General features: G+C 58.5%; 2 protein-coding genes across 2 annotated transcripts; both read left to right on the top strand.

Moving 5' to 3' along the window:
• The first annotated feature begins 739 nt into the window (after positions 1 to 739).
• LOC139020659 (bile salt-activated lipase-like) lies at positions 740 to 8258 on the top strand. Its single transcript, XM_070430371.1, has 11 exons — positions 740 to 815; positions 2827 to 2980; positions 3745 to 3867; positions 4048 to 4245; positions 4809 to 4939; positions 5295 to 5402; positions 5521 to 5638; positions 5927 to 6113; positions 6289 to 6492; positions 7132 to 7329; positions 7819 to 8258. The coding sequence occupies exons 1-11, from the start codon at positions 750 to 752 to the stop codon at positions 8165 to 8167; spliced, it is 1836 nt and encodes a 611-aa protein (XP_070286472.1). The 5' UTR covers positions 740 to 749; the 3' UTR covers positions 8168 to 8258.
• A 7279-nt stretch (positions 8259 to 15537) lies between these two features.
• On the top strand, positions 15538 to 21683 carry LOC139020370 (bile salt-activated lipase-like). Its single transcript, XM_070429997.1, is given in 12 exon segments — positions 15538 to 15603; positions 16420 to 16579; positions 16674 to 16796; positions 16983 to 17180; positions 17779 to 17909; positions 18167 to 18274; positions 18393 to 18510; positions 19061 to 19247; positions 19417 to 19620; positions 20868 to 21065; positions 21318 to 21534; positions 21536 to 21683. Coding segments are annotated over 12 exon segments (1776 nt in total). The 3' UTR covers positions 21602 to 21683.
• The last annotated feature ends 1284 nt before the right edge of the window (positions 21684 to 22967 follow it).

Genomic DNA, 22967 nt, shown 5'->3' with positions numbered 1-22967 from the left:
ATGTGACACTTGTCTTTCTCTGACGGACTTACTTCACTCAGCATAACAGCCTCCAGGTCCCTCCAGGCTGTCTCAACGGGTAAGAGGTCCTTCTTTTTTACAGCCGCATAGTAATCCATGGTGTGAACGTACCACAGCTTTTTATCCCCTCGTCTACCGATGGGCACTTGGGCTGTTAACAAATGCACCCCTCAAACTCTTCGCTCCCCGGTCCTCACCCACCCGGCCCAGCCTTCCCGGCTCCTTCTTCCCACTGTGGGGCCCCTTTCCCACCTACATCCCAGGAGACCTGGGGACTGGATCAGCAGGCAGACACTCTGGCCTGTGTCCATGTGGTGTTGGGGACAGGGCCTGCCCTATGCCACCTGCCTCTATTCCCAGAAACCTTCACAGGTGCCCTGAGGGCACCAGCTCCCGGTAACAGCAGCTCCTGGGAAAGGCGGACCATCCCTGCACCCATGCACACGTGTGTGTGTGTGCATATGTGTGTGTGTGCGCGCGTGCATGTGTGTGTGTGTGTGCGTGTGTGTGTGTGTGTGTGTGTGCACTCACACCTGCCTGACCTTGGTCCAGCCCATGCCAGACTGGAAATGACAGCTGTGCTGATCCCACGTATACCACCTGGAGTGTGGCCAGCCTGCAGGAAGGGGCAGAGGTCGGAGGAGGGAAAGGGGACCCTCCACAGGCTGTCTCCCGCCCCATAAATACCCATGCGCAGAGGCAGGGCCCCCCAGGAAGGGACACGCACCATGGGGCGCCTGGAGCTGGCTGTCTTAGGCCTCACCTGCTGCTTGGCAGTAGTGAGCGCCGCAAAGGTAAGTGAGAGCCTAGCTGGCGAGGAGGGGCCCCTGTCTGCTCCCCAAACCCGGCCTGGGAACTGGGTCGGGCACCGGTGATGGGGAGGTGGGGAGGTGAAGGGGGGCAGGCAGGTGAGGCGCTGGCAGGAGGAGCCCCCAAGAGCCCACACCCAGCAGGCACTCTCCTGGCCCTTCCTCTGCTCCTTCATCCGCGCTCACACTATGGTCCAGGCGCAGCTCAAATACAGGACCCCCAGGAACTTGAACGTCAGAAACCACGAATAAGTTCTGGTACAGGCGCTCTCCAGGGCACACAGGGTACACTGACGCCAAACACAAACAAAACCCCTGGGTCACTGGCGTCCTCAGTCCTGATCTGCCGAGTCTGCCTTGACCACCACGGCCCTCCGGCTCTGCCTCTGTCCGGGGATGGCCATGTCCCCGGCACAGAAGGGAGCTGGGCCCTGAGCAGGCCAGCAGGTTGCCCATCACAGCCCCCAGCGTCGGAACAGGAGTCTGGACCTCGGTCTAGTTAAACCCGATGCCTGGCCCCCGGCCCCCAAGAAGGTGGGACACCCACCTGCTTGCCGGTGGCCGGGGCCCCTCCAGGGTCACTCAGGAGCCTCGGGGCAGCTACAGGGTCTCCTTCCTCACGGCCCTGCCACAGGGTGAGGAGCAGGGCTTCCACAGGAACCCACAGCTACAGGCAGGCGTGACTAGGGGACCCCACGCTCCACCATGCTGCTGTCCCTCCACCCCTCACCCTGCTCCCTCACTCTGCTCCCTCACCCTGTTGCCCCTGGGACCTACCTTTGGCCCCCGGAAGTTCAGAGACTGGCCCTGGGCCCTCTGCCATGGAGAGGTCCCTCTCTTTCTTTGGGGGAGTCTTTTCTGAGGCTGAAGGAACTGGGTTATTTCCATGCGGCTCCAGCAGCCAGCACCACCTTACCCCTCCACACCCTTCACTCCCCCCGCCCCCCCACACATACTGCCTGCAGGGCCAGGGCCCCTATGCCCTTGGCCCTCCCTGCTGGGGCCTCAGGCCGACCTCCATCACACAGAGACACGTATGTGAGGTGACCCAGTTCCCCAGGCAGACCTGGTCCTCTGCCCCTTCCCAGCAGCCAGGGAGGCTGGTCAGGAAAAATGCCTGGAGGCCTGGCCACTGGAGGCTTATCCTGGGATGAAGGAGGATGAGAGAGAGAGAGAGAGAGAGAGAGAGAGAGAGAGAGAGAGAGAGAGAGAAAGAGAGAGAGAGAGAGAGAGAGAGAATGGGCCCAGGCCTCGGGGCCCCTGCCCCAGCCCAAAGCACCTGGCCCCTCCTCTTCATCCAGCCGCCCCCCCCACCCCATCTGGGCCTGGGCCTGGGGTGCAGGCTGCCCCGCCCTTGCGCACCTGGAACCTAGCACAGGGGAGAACTGGGAAGCTGCCACCTGCCACCAGCACCCGGGGCAGCGTGAGGGGAAAGCTGTTCCCTCCAGGGGCAGGTGGATGAGCACCGGGCCCAGGCTCTGGGCGGATGGGGACGGTGGCCCCCGTGGGCACACAGCAGGGGCTCCGATGGCCTGGGAGGGAGCACAGGCTCACAGGACAGGGTGGGGGCAAGGGGAGGAGAAGGAAGGCCCCCCTCAGGGCGCTCACAGCTGGGCATGAAGCATTCAGTGCCCACGAACGGCTACCACTGCCGACAGCTGGACAAGGTCACAGGCCAAGCAGGACACACTGCGGTCACCCATCTTACACACAGGGAAACTGAGGCTCAAGGCCACAGCTAGGCCAGAATCCAAACCTCCCCCTGCCTCTTGCAGCCTTGCGGGAAGGCTTCCCTGAGCAGAAACATGCCCACCTGTTAAAGCAGCCTCCTCTGAGGTTCAGGGGCAGGGCATCCCCGGGGGCAGGCGGGGGTCCTGGTCTCAGGTGCAGGTCAGCCCCTCCTTGGAGCTGTGTCTGGGCCCCTAGAACCTGCTGGGGTGGCCCAACCCCACTGGCCCGCCCAGCCTGCACCCCCTCAGCCTGGCCCTCTCCCCAGCTGGGCGCAGTGTACACGGAAGGAGGCTTCGTGGAGGGCATCAACAAGAAGCTCGGCCTCTTCGGCGGCAACTCTGTGGACATCTTCAAGGGCATCCCCTTCGCTGCCCCGCCCAAGGCCCTGGAGAACCCCCAGCGGCACCCCGGCTGGCAAGGTGGGAGTGGGGGGGGGGGCGCTGGGCTGGCCTGTACCTGGGGTGGCGGGGGGGGGGGGGGGCATGTCGGAGAGGACTCACTGCTCCATCCTGGCGACTATGCCAGGTGTGGGAGCACCCACTCCGTAGCCGCTCATACCTCTGAATCCTCCTCACGGCTCCAGGTGTCAGAGCCAGTTCCTCCTTGAACCTGGCTCGCTGTACTCACTGTTGGGAACTCTGTTCCTCCTTTATCTTCTGCTCCACTCCAACTGTCAGGGGCTGGACCTAATTGGACCTCGGGTGGTAGACGGAGAAGCCATGAGAAGTTGTGGGTGGATGGGAGAATCTTTACTGTCAAGCTAATGGCCATTGCTAACAAGGAGCCATAGACAAAACAGTTCTTCAAAGCAAAGTCCCAGACAGCAGGTAGCTGCACACCGGCTGGGCAACAATCCATCTTCCTCTCCAAGCATAGCCTCCGGCATCGGAGCTAGGTATCCAGAAGCCATCCTTAGAGCTACAGCCTCAACGAGCAGCCGCGCCTGCTGGCCAGTAACAACCTTATCCTACTCAAACAAAAGAGGCTTTTGCCAGTCTTTTGAGTTATAGAAGGGCATGCTTGTGCGTGCATACACAGATTACTGTGACCTTGCACTTGTGTATAGTCCTTGGATACCCTGATTAAGATTCCCACACGCAGAGTGGCCTGGAATATCCGGCGTACTCTGAATAGGGTCCCCACAGGCCACCATCCTCATTCCAGGCCCCCTGGTCACCCACAGGGACCCTGAAGGCCAAGGACTTCAAGAAGCGATGCCTGCAAGCCACTATCACCCAGGACAACACCTATGGCTCCGAGGACTGCCTCTACCTCAACATCTGGGTACCCCAGGGCAAGAAGGAAGGTGTGCCCCCCTGGGCCCTCCAGCTCCCCAAACCTGCAGAAAGTGCCCAGGCAGCCAGAAGCCCAGCTCTGCCCAGCCCCTTGGCTGTGTGTGGGCTCCAGAGCTGAAATTCCCTGAAACAAGCACCCAGAGGGGATAGGAAGGGGGCAGCTGGGGTCACCGGCTCATTTCCTGCCTCAGTTTCCCGGAACCTGCCGGTCATGATCTGGATCTACGGAGGAGCCTTCCTCATGGGTTCTGGCCAAGGGGCTAATGTCCTCAAAAACTACCTGTACGACGGGGAGGAGATCGCCACGCGGGGCAACGTCATCGTCGTCACCTTCAACTACCGCGTCGGGCCCCTAGGCTTCCTCAGCACTGGGGATGCCAATCTGCCAGGTGTGCTGGGCGCCTTGGGCTGGAAATGGGGGAGCCTGGCAGGGGCCCTTCAGCACCCCTCAATCCCAATCAACTCTGGACAGTCCCTGGAAAGTCCCAGGATTCTATTCCCAGAACCAGGAAGCTGGGGATGGACAGTGAGACACAGAAGTCCATCGGCAGCTGTAGCGAGAGAAGAGGCTGCCAGTCATCCAAGCAGGGACCCAGGAACACCAGGGAGCAGGGACAGGGACCCAGGAACACCAGGGAGCAGGGACAGGGACCCAAGGAGACCAGGGAGCGGGAAAAGGGACCCAGGGAGAGACAGAAGATGAGACACTGATGTGGTGACTAGGGGGACACAGAGCCATGGGACAGACAAGAAGGACAGTGTCAGGGAGAGAGATGAGCAGCCTGGCCCTCCTGCTCCTGGTCCCCTACCTGAGCCCCACACCCCCTCCAGCACCTCATTCAACAGCTTCCTGGGACCCGCCCTGCGCCATCCTGGGGCTTGACAGGGGCCTCCACATGGAGGACACTCTCCCCCTACCCCAGTCCCTGATGGGCTCCCCCACCCGCCCCAGGTAACTACGGCCTTCGGGACCAGCACATGGCCATCGCATGGGTGAAGAGGAACATTGCGGCCTTCGGGGGGGACCCCAACAACATCACCATCTTTGGGGAATCAGCCGGAGGTGCCAGCGTCTCTCTGCAGGTTGGGGACCACGGGAGGGCGGGCCTTCCTCCAAGGGTGTTGGGGGGAAAGCTGACAGGGGCTGGGGGGAGCTGTTACGAGCTGGGGGAGCTAATGGGGGCTGGGGGAGCTGATGGGGACTGGGGGAGCTGATGGGAGCTGGGGGGAGCTGACAGGTGCTGGGGGAGCTGACGGGGGCTGGAGGAACTGATGAGGGTGAAGGGGAGCTGATGGGGGCTGGGGTAGCAGATGGGAACTGGGGGAGCTGATGCGGGCTGTGGGGAACAGCATGAAGCTGACAGTCTGGCTGTCTCTGGTGGAGCCCGGGTGGGCAGGAGAGGTGAGGCCATGGTGACAGGACCTCTGTGTGTCGCAGACCCTCACTCCCTACAACAAGGGCCTCATCCGGCGAGCCATCAGCCAGAGCGGCGTGGCACTGACCCCCTGGGCCATCCAGAAGAACCCTCTCTTCTGGGCTAAGCAGGTAAAGGGGAGCTGCGGTGGGGGAGGGGGAGGGTTACCTCCTGTCCATGCCCTGTCCTGGACCCCATCCCCCTCTGCCCCGCACTGGCCTCACCTACCTGTCTCCCCCGACCTCCCAGATCGCCAAGAAGGTGGGCTGCCCCCTGGACGATACCGCCAGGATGGCCAAGTGTCTGAAGGTCACCGACCCCCGGGCCCTGACGCTAGCCTATAAGATGCCCCTGGCGGGCATGGAGTGTGAGTGGGGGCTCCACATGGGGGGACGGCCATGCTTTCAGGGAGCGAGGAAGTGCCGGGTCTGAGGGCTGGCCCTGTGCGGAGGGCGCCATCCTCCCCCTTATCCTCCCTGGGTCCTGACGCCTTTGGGAACCTGATGCACATTTGGGCGACCGCCACCAATGCCACATAGTCATTTGCACCCAATTTTAAGCACCAGACCGAGCACCTTTGCACTAGAGGACTGATCACTCTCCTGCACTCACTCACTCGCTCACTGCCCCCTGCACCCCGCTGCTGTCCATGCAGACCCCATGCTGCACTACCTGGGCTTCATCCCCGTCGTGGATGGAGACTTCATCCCCGACCACCCCATCAACCTTTTCGCCAACGCGGCCGACATCGACTACATCGCTGGCACCAACAACATGGACGGCCACATCTTTGCCAGCATTGACATGCCGGCCATCAACAAGGACAAGCAGACGGTCACGGGGTGAGTAGGGCGCAGGGCCAGGGTGGTGCCCGAGGGCCTCTTGGGGAGGCGTCAGCTGAGGGAGGAGGCCGACAGGTGAAGCAGGCCATCTGCAGGCCCCTGGGGTCGGGGGTTGGAATGGGTCCTCTACTGCAGGCCCCGGGTACAGGGTCCAGTGCCGGCTTGATCCCTGCAGGGAGGACTTCTTCAAGCTGGTCAGTGGACTCACCTTCGCCAAGGGGCCCAGAGGTGCCAATGCCACCTTTGACCTCTACACGGCGTCCTGGGCCGAGGACTCCTCCCAGGAGGCCAAGAAGAAGACGGTGGTGGACTTTGAGACCGACGTCCTCTTCCTGATGCCCACGAAGATGGCCGTGGCCCAGCACAAAGCCAACGCCAAGTGAGGGCCGGGGCAGGGGAGGCCTGGGTCATGCACCTGCCCAGCAAGGCCTCCCCAGTGGGCGGCTCAGGGGGTCAGGGAGGCCCGGGAAAGCCGTGATGGGGTCCCAGCGGTGCCTGCACCATCTGCCTTGCCCAGGCCTGACGAAACTGAGAAGGCCCCTCCTCTCCTCCCAGCTCAGGGGCCTTTACAGGGCCCTCCTCAGCCCACAGGCCTCCCCTGGCGGCATCCGCTCTCTACTCCCCTCCCCCACGCTGAGGGGGACAGAATGGGGGATGATGATCTCTGTTGTGGGTTTGGAGTTTGCCAACATGCAAACCAACTTTGGACTGTGGCCACCAAGTGTTCCTCCAGTGAAAACAAAAAGTAAGTTAGGGATGCTGACAGGAAGGGAGAGATATACCATCCGATGAAGAACAAAAATTCATTTCCAAAAAAATGAAGGAGGACGCCTCATTACACAGAACCCACAACCCCTCGGCCTTCCCTTTCCCGGTGCAGGGATCCAGGTCCCTCCTGAGTCTGGGGATTTTCTGGCTCCTCCCTGCTCTCCCCATGGCCTCCCTCCAGGGCCCAGCTCTGGGCTGGGCAGTCCAGGTGAGCTCCCTGCCAACCTGGGCCGTGTCCCTCCCTCCTCAGGAGTGCTCGGACCTACACCTACCTGTTCTCCCACCCCTCTCGCATGCCGGTCTACCCCAAATGGGTGGGTGCCGACCACGCCGATGACCTCCAGTACGTGTTTGGGAAACCCTTCGCCACCCCCCTGGGCTACCGGGCCCAAGACAGGACTGTCTCCCAGACCATGATCGCCTACTGGACCAACTTTGCCAGAACTGGGTAAGGCGGGTGAGGCTGGGCCAGGCCTCCTGCCACCTGGGCCCACATGCCTGTCCCCTCACGTTCACTTAACCTCCCTGAGCCTCAGTACCCCCTGTGTGTGAGGATAGGAGGTACTGGAAGGGGCCTGGCCGGTTTGGCTCAGTGGATAGAGCCTGGGCCAGTGTACTGAAGGGTCCCGGGTTTGATTCCCATCAAGGGCACGTACCTCAGTTTCGGGCTCAAACCCCGGCCCTGGTGGGCGTGTTGGGGATGTGTCTCTCACATCAATGTTGCTCTCCCTCCTTTTCACTCTCCATTGAAATAAATGGAATAATATCTTTAGTTGCGGGTTAAACTAAGGGGGGGAGTACTGGCTTGGCCTCAGTTCACACACATGCCCAGCCCGTGTCCAGGAGACAGTGAGGTGCCCTAGAGGTTCGGGTCAGCAGGAGGTCTCCAGCCTCCTGTGAGCCCTCAGACAATACATGGCCTTGTCCTCATCTGCAGGGACCCCAACCAGGGCCACATGGCTGTGCCCACCCAATGGGAGCCCTACACCCAGGAAAACGGCAACTACCTGGAGATTAACAAGAAGGTGGATGGCCAGTCCATGAAGCAGCACCTGAGGAGCAGCTACCTGCAGTACTGGACCCAGACCTACCAGGCACTGCCCACCGTGAGCGAAGATGGGGTTGCCCCGGTGCCCCCCTCGGACGACTCTGAGGCCACCCCCGTGCCCCCATCGGATGATTCTGAGGCCGCCCCTGAGCCCCCCACTGGTGACTCTGAGGCCGCCCCTGAGCCCCCCACTGGTGACTCTGAGGGGGCTCAGATGCCCGCAGCCATTGGCTTCTAATGTCCTTGGTCCCAGAGGCCTCAGGTGGGACCCAGGGAGCCCACCTCCCTCCCCAGCTCTTCCTGAATAAAGCCGCTTCTCTCTCAGGCAACCCTCTTTGCCTTCATGACCTCAGCTGCCCGCCTGGTCTCTGCAGGTGTCCTGCTCAGGAAGTGGGGTGCCCCCCTCATTTCAGAGGAGAAAAGAGGGTCCGAGAAGCATCAGCGCCAGGGCTGAGCTCAGGCTGCGGGCCCTGATGGGGGAGCGGGTGGGACATGTGGGCAGTTGCCTCTGGAACAATGGGCTCAGCCTTGGCCACCACCTCAGGGTGCGGGGAGCGGGCTCTATCTAACAGGGAAGGCCTGGGTGAGAGACGGATTCGCCTCCAGCTGGATCCCAGGCAGAGACAGTAATGCGTCCCGCTGGGCTCAGAGCAGAGGGTACAGGGCTGGGCCTTGGGTGCCCACCGGCAGGGCAAGGGGTGCTGCCCGCTGGCTCTGGCAGAGACCGGAGGGGAGCAGGAGGCAGAGGTCAGACGCAGGGCCATGGCCACCTCAGCAAGGTCTGGGACGGGGCACTGCCTGCACCGAGGGCTCCCCCATCCTCACCTCACATGGCCCGGGTGGTGGGCATGGTGGACACCCCCTGGTTTGGACAGACACTAGGCCTTGAGAGGGGTCATGTGCCCCAGACCCTCACATCAAGAACTCAAACCCAGGTCTGAGACTCCGAAGCTCACAATGTTAAGCTGAGGGGTGGGGGCCGGGGGATCTTTCCTCCCCTTCCCCATTCTTTAGTCCCCCTGGGACAGGGGTGAGGGCTCAGAGGAGAGAAGGTACCTGACAGCCGGCCACCTAGATGGACATGATGCAGTATTTCCTGGCCCGGCAGTGGGAACAGCAGGCAGTGTGGGTGGTGTTCCTCCCGCCCTCCCTGCCCCGTCCTTCCACCTCCCCCACGAGAGGTTCCAAGCGCCCACCTCCCCATGGCAGAACCACAGCACAGCCCTGGACAGTGAGGGCAGCCAGCCAGGGGCTGTGGGCTCTCAGGGCTCCAGCCCAGCCGTGGGCAAACTAAGGCCCGCGGGCCGGATCCGGCCCGTTTGAAATGAATAAAACTAAAAAAAAAAAAAGACCGTACCCTTTTATGTAATGATGTTTACTTTGAATTTATATTAGTTCACACAAACACTCCATCCATGCTTTTGTTCCGGCCCTCCGGTCCAGTTTAAGAACCCATTGTGGCCCTCGAGTCAAAAAGTTTGCCCACCCCTGCTCCAGTGACTCTAAACTGGTGAGGGCCTCAGACCTCACAGCCCTGGGTTCCTCTGGGCCAGCGGGGAGGGGGCAGGAATCAGCACGTTTATCCTGCAAACCCACACTCACCTGGGACTCCTCAGACCACGTGCAGGCAGGCGAGGGGGGCGGGCCAGCGCCTGGTCCTGGTGAAATGAAGCCTGTGAAGAGGGGCAGCTCCTGGGTCCCGGGGCCCAGCTGTCGCCTTAAATGAGCTGCATCACAAATGCTTCCTGTGCCTCGCTCAGCACGGCCAGAGGTGAACCTGAAGGGTAGAGGGGAAGGATGAAGAAGACAGACAAGAGAATAAAGCTGGGGCTGGGTGGGACGCTGCTCTCGGATGAAAAGACAACGCCACAGCCTGCAGGCTGAGTCTTTAGTTTATAGCCAGATCCCATGAGACAAAGTAAGGATGTGGTCAAGATGTTTACAGTGTCTCACAGGTTTGGAGTCTACTCAATTACATGCACCTGAACTCTATCAATGCTGCACCTCCCGCAGCCTATATCACTTTGCCACCTGGGACCACAGGTTCGGACCATCAGGTCAAGTTTACAACTATCGCCTTTGGTTATAACTGTGCTGGGAGGGCTTTGCCCTCCAAGCCGGGACTTGCATGTGCCTTTGCCACGAGAGGACCAGTCCTCTCATTAGTTCGAGGTTTGAACCTGTCCAAACGCTGTAACCACTCTCCACACTTCCCCAGACAAAACACCGCCAGAGAGGCCTTCCCAGGATGGGTTCCCCGAGGGTTCCAATCCCGTAAAGGAAGGCCCGGGCCCTGGAGAACAGAATGCGAAGTCGCTGACAGAGGCCACTGGCCAGTGCTCCCCGCCTCGCCTCCCCAGTGACAGCTGTGATCTGTCCACACTCCCCCACTCAGTGCTGGTGGGTTCCGTTCTGAACTTGAAATCTCCCAATTCCTCATCATGTGCAGCAGACACCACAGCCCAGCCAAACGCCTCCCTCTCCCTCCAAAGGAAGGCAGCCCGTCCAGGGCAGGAGCTGGTCCTTGCACTGTTACTTTTTAAATATCAGGGAAAAAGCCCTAGCCGGTTTGGCTCAGCGGACAGAGCATTGGCCTGAGGACTGAAGGGTCCTGAGTTTGATTCTGGTCAAGGGCACATGCCTGGGTTGTGGACTGGATCCCCAGTGTGGGGCTTGCAGGAGTCAGCTGATCAATGATTCTCTCTCATCATTGATGTTTCTATTTCTCACTCCCTCTCCCTTCTTCCCTGAAATCAATAAAAATATATTTTAAAAAAACCATCGGGGTAAAATATACATAACAGAAAATACTCTAGTTTAACAATTTATAAGACTTCAATTCAGTGATATTAATTGCAATCACACTAATGTGCAATGATAACCATTATGTAGTTTCAAAACTTTGCATCACTAAAACAAAAACTTTGTACCCATTTCACAGTAACTCCCCTCCCCCGAGTCCGGTTAATATATTCTACTTCCTGTCTCAATCTATTTGCCTATTCTAAATATTTCTGTCACTTTTTAAAAATTGATTTTGTTTTTAGAGAGGGAAGGTGAGAGAGAAACATGGATCTGATAGATACACTAGAGGCCTGGTGCATGAAATGCATGCACTGATGGGTCCCTAGACCTGGCCAGTGACCAAGGCTGATTGGGGCCTTCCCTCCCCCGTGCTCCCGCCTGCATGCCCTGCTGGCTGCCGACTCGGGCCTTCCTTCATTCCACACTGATCCCTGGTGGTCAGGCACGTCATCACCAGCGGTCCAACTCCTGTTTGGTCAAACTCCCGTGGGGACAATTTCCATATTAGTCTTTTATTACATAGGATGGGTTGGCTCCCTCCTGCACGCCCCCTACTGGGGATTGAGGCCTGCATGTGCATTGACTGGGAATGGGAAGGGCGACCTGTTGGTGCATGGGAAGACGCTCAGCCAACTGAACCACACCAGCCGGGCTATTTTGTTTATTTTACATTTTAAAATATATATATTTTTTATTTCAGAGAGGAAGGGAGCAAAGAGAGAGCCAGAAACATCAATGATGAGAGAGAACCATTGATTGGCTGCCTTCTACACACACTCTACTGGGAATCAGGCCCACCACCCTGGCACATGCCCCTGACTGAAATTGAACCTGGGACCCTTCAGTCCAGAGATCAAACCACTGAGCCAAACCGGCTGCGGCCTATTTTATTTATTTTTAAATTTGATTTTCTTTCTTTTTTTTTAAAATTAAATCTTTATTGTTCAGATTACATTTGTTCCTCTTTCCCCACCCCCTTAACTCCCCTCCTCCCAGTTCCCACCCCACCCTCCGCCCTCACCCCCCACCCACTGTCCTCATCCATAGGTGCATGATTTTTGTCCAGTCTCTTTCCGCATCTCCCACTCCCCTTTCCCCCGCAAGAATAGTCAGTCCCTTCCCCTTCTATGTCCCTGATTCATTATAATCACCAGTTCATTCTGTACATCAGATTATTTATTCACTTGATTCTTAGATTCACTTGTTGATAGATGCATGTTTGTTGTTCATAATTTGTATCTTTACCTTTTTCTTCTTCCTCTTCTTAAAGGATACCTTTCAGCATTTCGTATAATACTGGTTTAGTGGTGATGAACTCCTTTAGCTTTTCCTTATCTGTGAAGCTCTTTATCTGACCTTCAATTCTGAATGATAGCTTTGCTGGATAAAGTAATCTTGGTTGTAGGTTCTTGGTATTCAGCACTTTGAATATTTCTTGCCATTCCCTTCTGGCCTGCAAAGTTTCTGTTGAGATATCAGCTGACAGTCGTATGGGTATTCCCTTGTAGGTAATTGAGTCTCTTTCTCTTGCTGCTTTTAAGATTCTCTCTTTGTGTTTTGCTCTTGGCATTTTAATGATGATGTGTCTTGGTGTGGTCCTCTTTGGATTCCTTTTGTTTGGGGTTCTCTGTGCTTCTTGGACCTGTAAGTCCATTTCTTTCACCATGTGGGGGAAGTTTTCTGCCATTATTTCTTCAAATAGGTTTTCAATATCTTGCTGTTTCTCATCTTCTGGCACCCCTATAATTCTGATGTTTGTATGCTTGAAGCTGTCCCAGAGGCTCCTTACACTATCTTCGTATTTTTGGATTCTTTTTTCATTTTGCTTTTCCGGTTGGATGTTTTTTGCTTCTTCGCATTTCAAATCTTTGACTTGATTCTTGCGCTCCTCTGGTCTGCTATTGGGTGTCTGTATAATATTCTTTATTTCAGTCAGTGTATGCTTAATTTCTAGTTGGTTCTTTATCACAGCATCGAGGGTCTCATTAGATTTCGTGAGGCTCTCATCAAGTTTATTGGCAGCTTCTAGCACATTATTGCAAGCCCTCAAAATTGCATTTTTTAGCTCTATATCCTCCATTTCTGTCATGTTTTTTTGTCTCCACATTTTTTATGCTTTCTTGGTGCACCCCCTTGTGGTCTTTGTGCACAGTCTTGTTCTAGTTAAGCCTTGATTGTTGTAGTTAATACTAGAGGGATTTGACCACCAGGCCGACTGGCTGTGAGAATCACCTGTATCTGCAGTGGGAAAACTTCTGTCCTCTGGAGAGGTGCTAATCTAGCCTTTGCCTGAGGCTATCCGGCAAATGGCTCTGCACAGGGCTTGGGCGGGGCGGGCTCAACAGGGCGGGCGGAGGGAACAATTATGGCTGCTCTCAGTCCCGTTCCCAGAGGCTCTGCTTCTCAGAACCCCAGCAACCGCTGCAAACCTCGGAGAGAAAGCTGCCCTCACGTTCCAACTGATGCCAGACAATCTCGCTTCTCCCGTTTGAGTCTGAGTCCCTAGAGACTCACCCGGATCTGGAGCTCAGAGTCTGAGACTCCCTCCTGATTGAAAACAACAACCGTGCCCTCAGCCACCAGCCCGCTTTGCGCTCGCACCTCCGAACCTTTGTATTTTCCACACTGCGCCTCCTCTGTGCTTCGGTATGCTGTTATCTTTCCTTCTAGTTGAAGAGTCTCTCCTCAGCCAGCCTTCCTGTGGTTCTGGGTGATGTCCGTTCCATCTCTTAGTTGTATTTTTGAAGTGTTTTTTGTGACAGCAATCTCCGTTGTTTACCTATGCCACCATCTTGGTCTCTCTCAAATTTGATTTTCTTGTTGATGTCTGCCATTTCCCCCCCTTTCCCCTCTCTACCCAGCTCCTACCCCACCCGCCCCAGTCCCTCCGCTGTCTATTGTCTGTGTCCAGGGGCCCTGCATCTATGCACAGGAGTTCTGGATTCATCTCTTCCCGCCCTCCCTCCACCTTAACTCCGAGATCTGTCCTTCTGTTCCATGCTTCCATGTCTATGGTTCTGTTTTATTTGTCAGTTGATTTGGTTCATTAGATTACACATGCGTGAGATCATGTGACACTTGTCTTTCTCCCACTGGCTTACTTCACTCAGCATAATAGCCTCCAGGTCCCTCTAGGCCAGTGATGGCGAACCTTTTGAGCTCGGCGTGTCAGCATTTTAAAAAACCCTAACTTAACTCTGGTGCCCTGTCACATATAGAAATTTTTTGATATTTGCAACCATAGTAAAACAAAGACTTATATTTTTGATATTTATTTTATATATTTAAATGCCATTTAACAAAGAAAAATCAACCAAAAAAATGAGTTCACTTGTCACCTCTGACACGCGTGTCATAGGTTCGCCATCACTACTCCAGGCTGTCTCAACGGGTAAGAGTTCCTTCCTTTTAACAGCCGCATAGTATTCCATGGTGTGAATGTACCACAGCTTTTTATCCACTCGTCTACCGATGGGCACTTAACAAACGCACCCTCAAACCCTTTGCTCCCCGGCCCTCACCCACAGGCCCAGCCAGCCCGGCTCCTGCTTCCCACTGTGGGGCCCTCCCCACCTGCATCCCAGGAGAACTGGGCTGGGGATCAGCAGGCAGCCAGCGTGGCCGGTGTCTGTGGATCCATGTGGTGCTGGGGACCACCCCAGGCGTGACATGAGCCGGGCTGTGGCCTGTGTACAAGCACGGCTCCTGGTAGGAAGGGCTGAGGGGCCTGGGCGAGGGGCTGCTGGCCTGGGAGGGCTCTGCTGTCCCTCGGCCCTGAGCGCACCCCCATCCCTGGAGAAGGCAGTGCTGCCAGCTCCACAAAGACTGCAGCCCTGGGTTTCCATGGAGCTTCCTCTTGTTCCTGAGTGAGACACGCTCCCCGAGCCACACACTGCCTTTCTGCTCTCACACACTCTGCTCAGATCTCTCTCCCTCTGTCTCTCTGTGTCTCCATTATCTCTGTCTCTCCCTCTGTCTTCCTGTCTGTTCCCCCCGAACCCTACCCCCACCCCTAATGTCTCTCTGCAAGTGCTGAGTGTGAGGGGTGCCCTCCCTGAGGGCAGGACCGCCCTGTGCTGCTCTGGGTCCCCACACCCAGCTCGGACTGCACACCCGTGGGCCCTCGGACCCAGGCTCAGCCACGTGGCTGCCCAGGAGCACACAGCCCTCTCTGTCCCAGAAGTCACACGCCCAGTCCCCTGTGAACGCCCTTTGCTGGGCTCCGGAGCTCAAGGTGGGGGCCAGGCTGGGCCTGGAGGGAAGCAGGCCCCCTTTTCTGAGGGTGAGCCTAGGGCCTTGTCAATGAGCCACAATTGAACCCACCAAGGCCCCAACCCTCAGCCCCTGGCCTGGGTCACCTGACTATTTCCAGTTACCAGCCCAGGTGCACAGAGGGCACCAGGCACCCGGGAACAGCAGGTCATGGGCAACTCGGACCATCCCTGCACCCGTGCACACGTGTGTGTGTGTATGTATGCGTGTGTGTGTGTGTGTGTGTGTGTATGTGCCCACACCTGCATGACCTTGGCCCTGCCTGACCTGCCTGGAAAGGGCAACTATGAGTGTGTGTGTGTGTGTGTGTGTGTGTGTGTGAGTGTCTGTGTGCTCACACCTGCATGACCTTGGCCCTGAGCCTGGCTGGAAATGGCAGCTATCCTGCCTGGATGAAGGGGCAGAGGGAGGAGGAAGGGAAGGGAACCATCCACAGGCAGCTGCCAGCCCCGGCTCCCGGATGTCTCCCGGATGTCCCGCCCCATAAATACCCCTGCTCAGAGGCAGGGCCCCGAGACAGGCACACACACCATGGGGCGCCCAGAGCTGGTTGTCTTAGGCCTCGCCTACTGCTTGGCAGTAGTGAGCGCAGCAACGGTAAGTGAGAGCCCAGCGGAGGAGGAGGAGCCCCTGTCTGCTCCCCTAACCCGGCCTGGGAACTGGGTCGGGCACCGCAGAGGGAAGGGGGGCAGGCAGGTGAGGCGCTGGCAGGAGGAGCCCCCGAGAACCCACACCCAGAGGGCACTTTCCTGGCCCTTCCTCTGCTCCTGCATCCGCACGCACACGATGGCACAGACGCAGCTCAAATACAGGACGCCCAGGAACTTGAACGTCAGACACCGAGAATAAATTCTGGTACAGGCGCTCTCCAGGGCACACAGGGAGCACTGACGCCCAACACAAACAAAACCCCAGTGTCACTGGCTTCCTCAGTGCTGATTTGCGGAGTCCGCCTTGACCACTACGGCCCTCCGGCTCTGCCTCTCTCCGGGGATGGCCATGTCCTGGCACAGAAGGGACCTGGGCACTGAGCAGGTCAGCAGGCTGCCCATCACAGCCCCCAGCTTCGGAACAGGAGTCTGGACCTCAGTCTAGTTAAACCCGGAGCCCGGCCCCCGGCCCCTAGCCCCTGAAAGGGGCGACACACACCTGCTTGCCAGTGGCCAGGGAGGCCCCTCCAGGGGGAGCCGGGAGCCTCGGGGGAGCCGGGAGCCTCGGGGCAGCTACAGGATCTCTTTCCTTAGGGCCCTGCCATGGGGTGAGGAGCAGGGCTTCCACAGGAACACACAGCTACAGGCATTCGTGACTAGGCTCCCTACCTAAAAGCTGTCCTGGACCCCTAGAACCTGCTGGGGTTGCCCCACCCCACTGGCCCACCCAGCCTGCGTCCCCTGAGCCTGGCCCTCTCCCCAGCTGGGCGTGGTGCACACGGAAGGGGGCTTCGTGGAGGGTGTCAACAAGAAGCTCGGCTTCCTTGGCATTGGCGGCCGCTCTGTGGACATCTTCAAGGGCATCCCCTTCGCTGCCCCGCCCAAGGCCCTGGAGAATCCCCAGCCGCACCCCGGCTGGCAAGGTGGGAGTGGGTGGGTGGGGGCCGGGCTGGCCCAGTGCCTGGGGTGGCGGGATGGGGCCACCATCCTCACGCCAGCCCCTCTGGTCACCCACAGGGATACTGAAGGCCAAGGACTACAAGCAGCGATGCCTGCAAATCTCTCTCACCCAGTTAAATACCAGGGGCTCTGAGGACTGCCTCTACCTCAACATCTGGGTCCCCCAGGGCCAGAAGGAAGGTGCATCTCCCCATCCCATGCATACCTGGTCCCTGAACCTGCAGAAAGTGCCCAGGCAGCCAGAGGCCCAGCCCTGCCCAGCCCCTTGGCTGTGTGTGGGCTCCAGAGCTGAAATTCCCTGAAACAAGCACCCAGACGGTATGGGGAGGGGCAGCTGGGGTCACCGGGTCTGCTCTCTTGCCTCAGTTTCCCAGAATCTGCCTGTCATGATCTGGATCTTCGGAGGGGCCTTCTTCTTTGGGACCGGCCAAGGGTTAAAGTTCTTTAGTGACTATCAGTTCGATGGGGAGGAGATCGTCACGCGGGGCAACGTCATTTTGGTCACCTTCAACCACCGTGTTGGGCCACTGGGCTACCTCAGCACTGGGGATGCCAACCTGCCAGGTGTGTCGGGCGTGTGAGTCCAGGGGTGAGGGAGCTGGCAGGGGCCCTTCAGCACCACTTTCACCGAACAACTCCTGACAGCCTCACAGACAGACCCAGAATTCTACTGGCAGAGCAGGAAGCTGGGGATGGACAGTGAGACACAGGAGCCCATTGGCAGCTGTAGCGAGAGAAGAGGCTGCCAGCCAGCCATGCAGGGACCCAGGGACACCAGGGAGCAGATATCCGGACCCAAGAAGACCTGAGAACAGGGACAGGGAGCCAGGGAGACCAGAGACCAGGGAAAGGGACCCAGGGAGACCAGAGACCAGGGACAGGGACCCAGGGAGAAACAGAAGATGAGACACTGATGTGGTGACTCAAGGGACACAGAGTCGTAGGACAGACAGACAAGAAGAGGGACCGTGTCAGGGAGAGAGTCGAGCAGCCTGGCCCTCCTGGTCCTGGTCCCCTACCTGAGCCCCACACACCCTCCAGCACCTCATTCAACAGCCTCCTGGGACCCGCCCTGCGCCATCCTGGGGCTTGACAGGGGTCTCCACATGGAGGACGCTCTCCCCCCACCCCAGTCCCTGATGGGCTCCCCCACCCACCCCAGGTAACTATGGCCTTCGGGACCAGCACATGGCCATCGCGTGGGTGAAGAGGAACATTGCAGCTTTCGGGGGGGACCCCGACAACATCACCATCTTTGGACAATCATCTGGAAGTGTCAGCGTCTCTCTGCAGGTCTAAAGGACCGTGGGAGGCCGGGCCTTCCTCCCAGGGTGTTAGTGGGGAGCTCAGGGGGAGCTAGGAGAGCTATTGGGAGCTGAGGGAACTGACGGGTGTTGGGGGAGCTGATGGGGCTGGGTGAGATGATGGGAACTGGGGAGGTGACGGGGGCTGTGGGTAACAGCATGAAGCTGACAGTCTGGCTGTCTCTGGTGGCACCCGGGTGGGCAGGAGAGGCGAGGCCATGGTGACAGGACCTCTGTGTGTCGCAGATCCTCTCTCCCTACAACAAGGGCCTCATCCGACGAGCCATCAGCCAGAGCGGCGTGGCGCTGGCCACCTGGGCCATCCAGAAGAACCCTCTCTCCTGGGCTAAGCAGGTAAAGGGGAGCTGCGGTGGGGGAGGGGGAGGGTTACCTCCTGTCCATGCCCTGTCCCGGTCCCAATGGCTGTCTGCCCCACACTGGCCTCACCTACCTGTCTCCCTGCAACCCCCAGATTGCCAAGAAGGTGGGCTGCCCCCTGGACGATACCGCCAGGATGGCCAAGTGTCTGAAGGTCACCGACCCCCGGGCCCTGACCCTGGCCTATAAGATGCCCCTTTTGGGACGGAAGTGTGAGTGGGGCTCCACATGGGGGGAGGGCAATGCTCCCAAATAAGTGAGGATTGAGGGGCTGCAGCCTGGCCCATCACCCGCTCACTGGCGTCCCTTGGAGCCCGGTGCCGCCAGGGCCCTTGTTGCCTCCGTGGCCTGGAATGTCTGTGCGGAGGGCACCATCCCTCCCTCTGAGCCTCCCTGGGTCCTGACCCCCTTGGGAAGCTGGTGCACCTTTCCCCCCCAACAATGGACAGAAACAGTCATTTGCACCCAATTTAGGGGCCTCAGGCCCAGTGGCTGTCAGCGGGATGGTTTGGCCCCAGGGAGCCTGTGGCAGTCTGCACACAGTCTGGGTTGCCACACTTGGGGGTGCTGACATCAGCAGGTGGGGCCAGGGAAGCTGCTCCACACCCGCAGGGCAGCCCAGGCCTTAGAATTATCCAGGCCCCATGTCAGGGGGACAGGCTGAGGACCCTGGTCTGGATCAGAGGAGGCAGGGGCTGCCCCTGGGCCTGGGGTCTGGCAGTGGGGCTCTGAAAGGTGTGAGGACCCCCGCTCTCCAAGCAGACCCAGGTGTGTACTATTTGGGCCTCTTGCCTGTTGTGGACGGAGACTTCATCCCCGACGACCCCATCAACCTTTTTGCCAACGCGGCCGACATCGACTACATCGCTGGCACCAACGACATGGACGGCCACCTCTTTGCCAGCGTTGACATGCCAGCCATCAACGTGGGCTTGCTGACCGTCACAGGGTGAGTAGGGTGCAGGGCTAGGGCAGTGCCTGGGGGCCTCTTGGGGAGGCATCAGCTGGAGAAGGAAGTTGGCCGGTGTAGCGGGCCATCCGCAGGCCCCTTGCGGTGGTTTCAGGGGGATGCTACCGCTGGCCCAGGTCCAGGATTCAGTGTCGGCTTGTCCCTGCAGGGAGGACTTCTTCAAGCTGGTCAGTGGGCTCACCATTGCCAAGGGGCCCAGAGGTGCCAATGCCACCTTTGACTTCTACACGGCGTCCTGGGCCGAGGACTCCTCCCAGGAGGCCAAGAAGAAGACGGTGGTGGACTTGGAGACTGACGTCCTCTTCCTGATGCCCACGAAGATGACTGTGGCCCAGCACAGAGCCAACGCCAAGTGAGGTCTGGGGCAGGAGAGGCCTGGGTCATGCACCTGCCCAGCAAGGCCTCCCCAGTGGGTGGCTCAGGGGGTCAGGGAGGCCCGGGACAGCCGTGATGGGGTCCCTGCAGTGCCTGCAGCATCTGCCTTGCCCATGCCTGTTTGAGACTTGATAAGTCCCCTCCTCACCTCCCAGCTCTGGGGCCTTTACAGAGCCCTCCTCATGTTACAGGGAAGCCCCGGGTGGGCTGGGGTTGCCTGTCCCTGTGTCCAATCACGAAGGCCGGGTTGAACCATATGAGGCATTTATTGAGAAGGCCAGCCCACCAAGAAGACAGGGTGCTTACAACCATTCAAATCCTGTTTTCCAGCAGGTGTAGGGCACAGGACTCTAAAGGCAAAGGGGCTGGCGTGCTTCGTACAGCCCTGGGTGTCCGCAGACATCAGCTATTGTAGTCAGAACCATGAGATGATGTGGATGAGATAATGGGGATGAGATGATGTTTTGAATCATGGTGGGTCTGTCCTGCTTATTGGTTCTGCTTCCTGGATTTACAGCTGAGTCACCACATACATTGCTTTGCACTGGCCTTCAAAGGAAATTTCAGGAAAACTTAACCCCCTCTTCACATAAGTATGTGTGTTCTAAGACTGAAAATAGTGGGGTTACTTTCAGATTAATCCAGGTGCTCTATCAGGTTATCAGTCCCCCATTCCCTCAGCCCACAGGCCTCCCTGCAGTGTCTGCAGCCTCCCCGCAGCCCCCTGGCCGAGGGGGACAGAACACGGGATGATGGTCTCTGTTGTGGGTGTGGAGTTTGCCAACATTCAAAACAACTTTGGCCTGCGGCCACCTGGTAAACCTCCAGTGAAAATAAAAAGTTCATTAGGGATGCCGACACGGAAGGGAGAGAAAACGATGCCTAGGAAGTGTAGGATGAACGCGTGTAGCAACTACATGAACTTGTGTTGTTCATTGGGTGGGTCAGGTATATACCCGACGAAGAACACAAATTCATCTGCAGAGAAAAGGAAGGAAGACGCCTCCATAGGCTTTGGGGAGGGAAGTGTGGATATACTTGACATCCCAGAACCACAACCCCTCGGCCTTCCCTTCCCCGGTGCAGGGACCCAGGTCCCTCCTGAGTCTGGGGATCTCCCGGCTCCTCCCTGCTCTCCCCATGGCCTCCCTCCAGGGCCCAGCTCTGGGCTGGGCAGTCCAGGTGAGCACCCTGCCAACCTGGGCCGTGTCTCTCCCTCCTCAGGAGTGCTCGGACCTACACCTACCTGTTCTCCCACCCATCTCGCATTCCATTGTACCCCAGCTGGATGGGCGCCGACCACATCACTGAACTCCCGTACGTGTATGGGAAGCCCTTCGACAAGCCCCTGATCTACCGGGCCCAAGACAGGACTGTCTCCCGGACCATGATCGCCTACTGGACCAACTTTGCCAGAACTGGGTAAGGCGGGTGAGGCTGGGCCAGGCCTCCTGCCACCTGGGCCCACATGCCTGTCCCCTCACATACACTTAACCCCCCTGAGCCTCTGTACCCCCTGTGTGTGAGGATAGAGCTACTGGTTGGGCACAGAACACATACATGCCAGACTGGTGCCCAGGAGACAGTGAGGTGCCCTGGTGGTCGGGTCAGCATGGAGGTTTCCAGCCTCCTGTGAGCCCTCAGACCCCACACGGCCTTTTCTCTCATCTGCAGGGACCCCAACCAGGGCCACTCGGCTGTGCCCACCCAATGGGAGCCCTACACCCAGGAAAACGACAACTACCTGGAGATTAACAAGAAGATGGATGGCCAGTCCATGAAGCAGCACCTGAGGAGCAACTACCTGCAGTACTGGACCCAGACCTACCAGGCACTGCCCACTGTGAATGGAGATGGGGCCACCCTCCTGCCCTACTCGGATGACTCTGAGGACGCCCCCTGAGCCCCCGACTGGTGACTCTGAGGGGGCTCAGATGCCCGCAGCCATTGGCTTCTAATGTCCTTGCCCCAGAGGCCACAGGTGGGACCCAGGGAGCCCACCTCCCTCCCCAGCTCTTCCTGAATAAAGCCACTTCTCCCTCTGGCAACCCTCTTTGCCCTCATGACCTCAGCTGCCCGTCAGGTCTCTGCCTGTGTCCGGCTCAGGAAGTAGGGCGCCCCCCTCATTTCAGAGGAGAAAAGACTGTCAGAGAAGCATCAGCGCCAGGGCTGAGCTCAGGCTGCGGGCCCTGAGTGGGGCCACGGGCCCTGTGGGCAATTGCCTCACTACCAGTGGGCCCAGCCTCGGCCACCACCTCAGGGTGCGGGGAGCGGGCCCTATCTAACAGGGAAGGCCTGGTAGAGAAACGGATTCGCCTCCAGCTGTATCCCAGGCAGAGACAGTAATGTATCCCGCTGGGCTCAGAGCAGAGGGTACAGGGCTGGGCCTTGGGTGCCCACCAGCAGGGCCAGGGCTGATGCCCGCTGGCTCTGGCAGAGTCTGGAGGGCAGCGGGAGGCAGAGGTCAGACGCAGAGTCATGGCCACCTCAGCAAGGTCTGGGACGGGCACCGCCTGCACCAAGGGCTCCCCCATCCTGACCTCACATGGCCCGGGCGGGGGGCACTGTGGACACCCCGTTGTGGACAGTTACTGTGAGACACGCTCACCTGTCCGAACTCAAATGACAGACTCAGAGACAGAAGTGCAGTGAAAGCAAGACCTTGAATGGGCTCTGGAGAGCGGGTGTCCGCCCACTGCACAGGCTCACCTGGGTGGGAACACAGCCCATTTATTTGGCCCCTCGTCCGGTTCCTCATTGGCTGCGTGCTATGGGCTCAGCTGTTTCCTGACACGTCCACTAGGTCCTCACATTGGGCCATTTAAAAAAATTGGGCTGAGGCCTTTGCTAGTTGCCTCCCCCTCCCCCTGTCTAGCTGAGGCCGGTGCCTGGTAGGTCTCCACCATGATGCCCGCCCATGCCCACAGGGCCTTGGTCTCACATTCTGGTCCTTCCCCCTCCCTTCTCTGTGCCTGGGGAGGTTCAGCCACCGCTTCCATCAGGAGCTGGCCATGCTGGCCCATGTCCTACAGCGCCAGGGCCCCAAGAGGGGTCACTTGCCCCAGGCCCTCACAGGGAGGACTCAAGCCCAGGTCTGAGACACCAAAGCTACCAGGTCAGCTCAGAGCAGACATGAGGGCTCAGATGATTAAAGGTTCCTGCTGGGGGTGTACATGGCAGGGGCAGCTCAGGGCACCAGCCGGCCACCCTGATGCACATGGTCCAATGTTTCCCTGGCCAGGCTGTGGGTACAGCAGGCATTGTTGGTGGTGTTTTTGTATCATAAATCAGCAAGTTAGATATGAGATGCCTTAATGAGCCAAT

This window comes from Myotis yumanensis, unplaced genomic scaffold (assembly GCF_028538775.1).
Source record: "Myotis yumanensis isolate MYYU_CA2020_CCGP unplaced genomic scaffold, mMyoYum1.0.hap1 SCAF_12, whole genome shotgun sequence".
NCBI classification, from domain to species: Eukaryota; Metazoa; Chordata; class Mammalia; order Chiroptera; family Vespertilionidae; genus Myotis; species Myotis yumanensis.
This window is presented reverse-complemented; position numbering and strand designations above follow the sequence as displayed.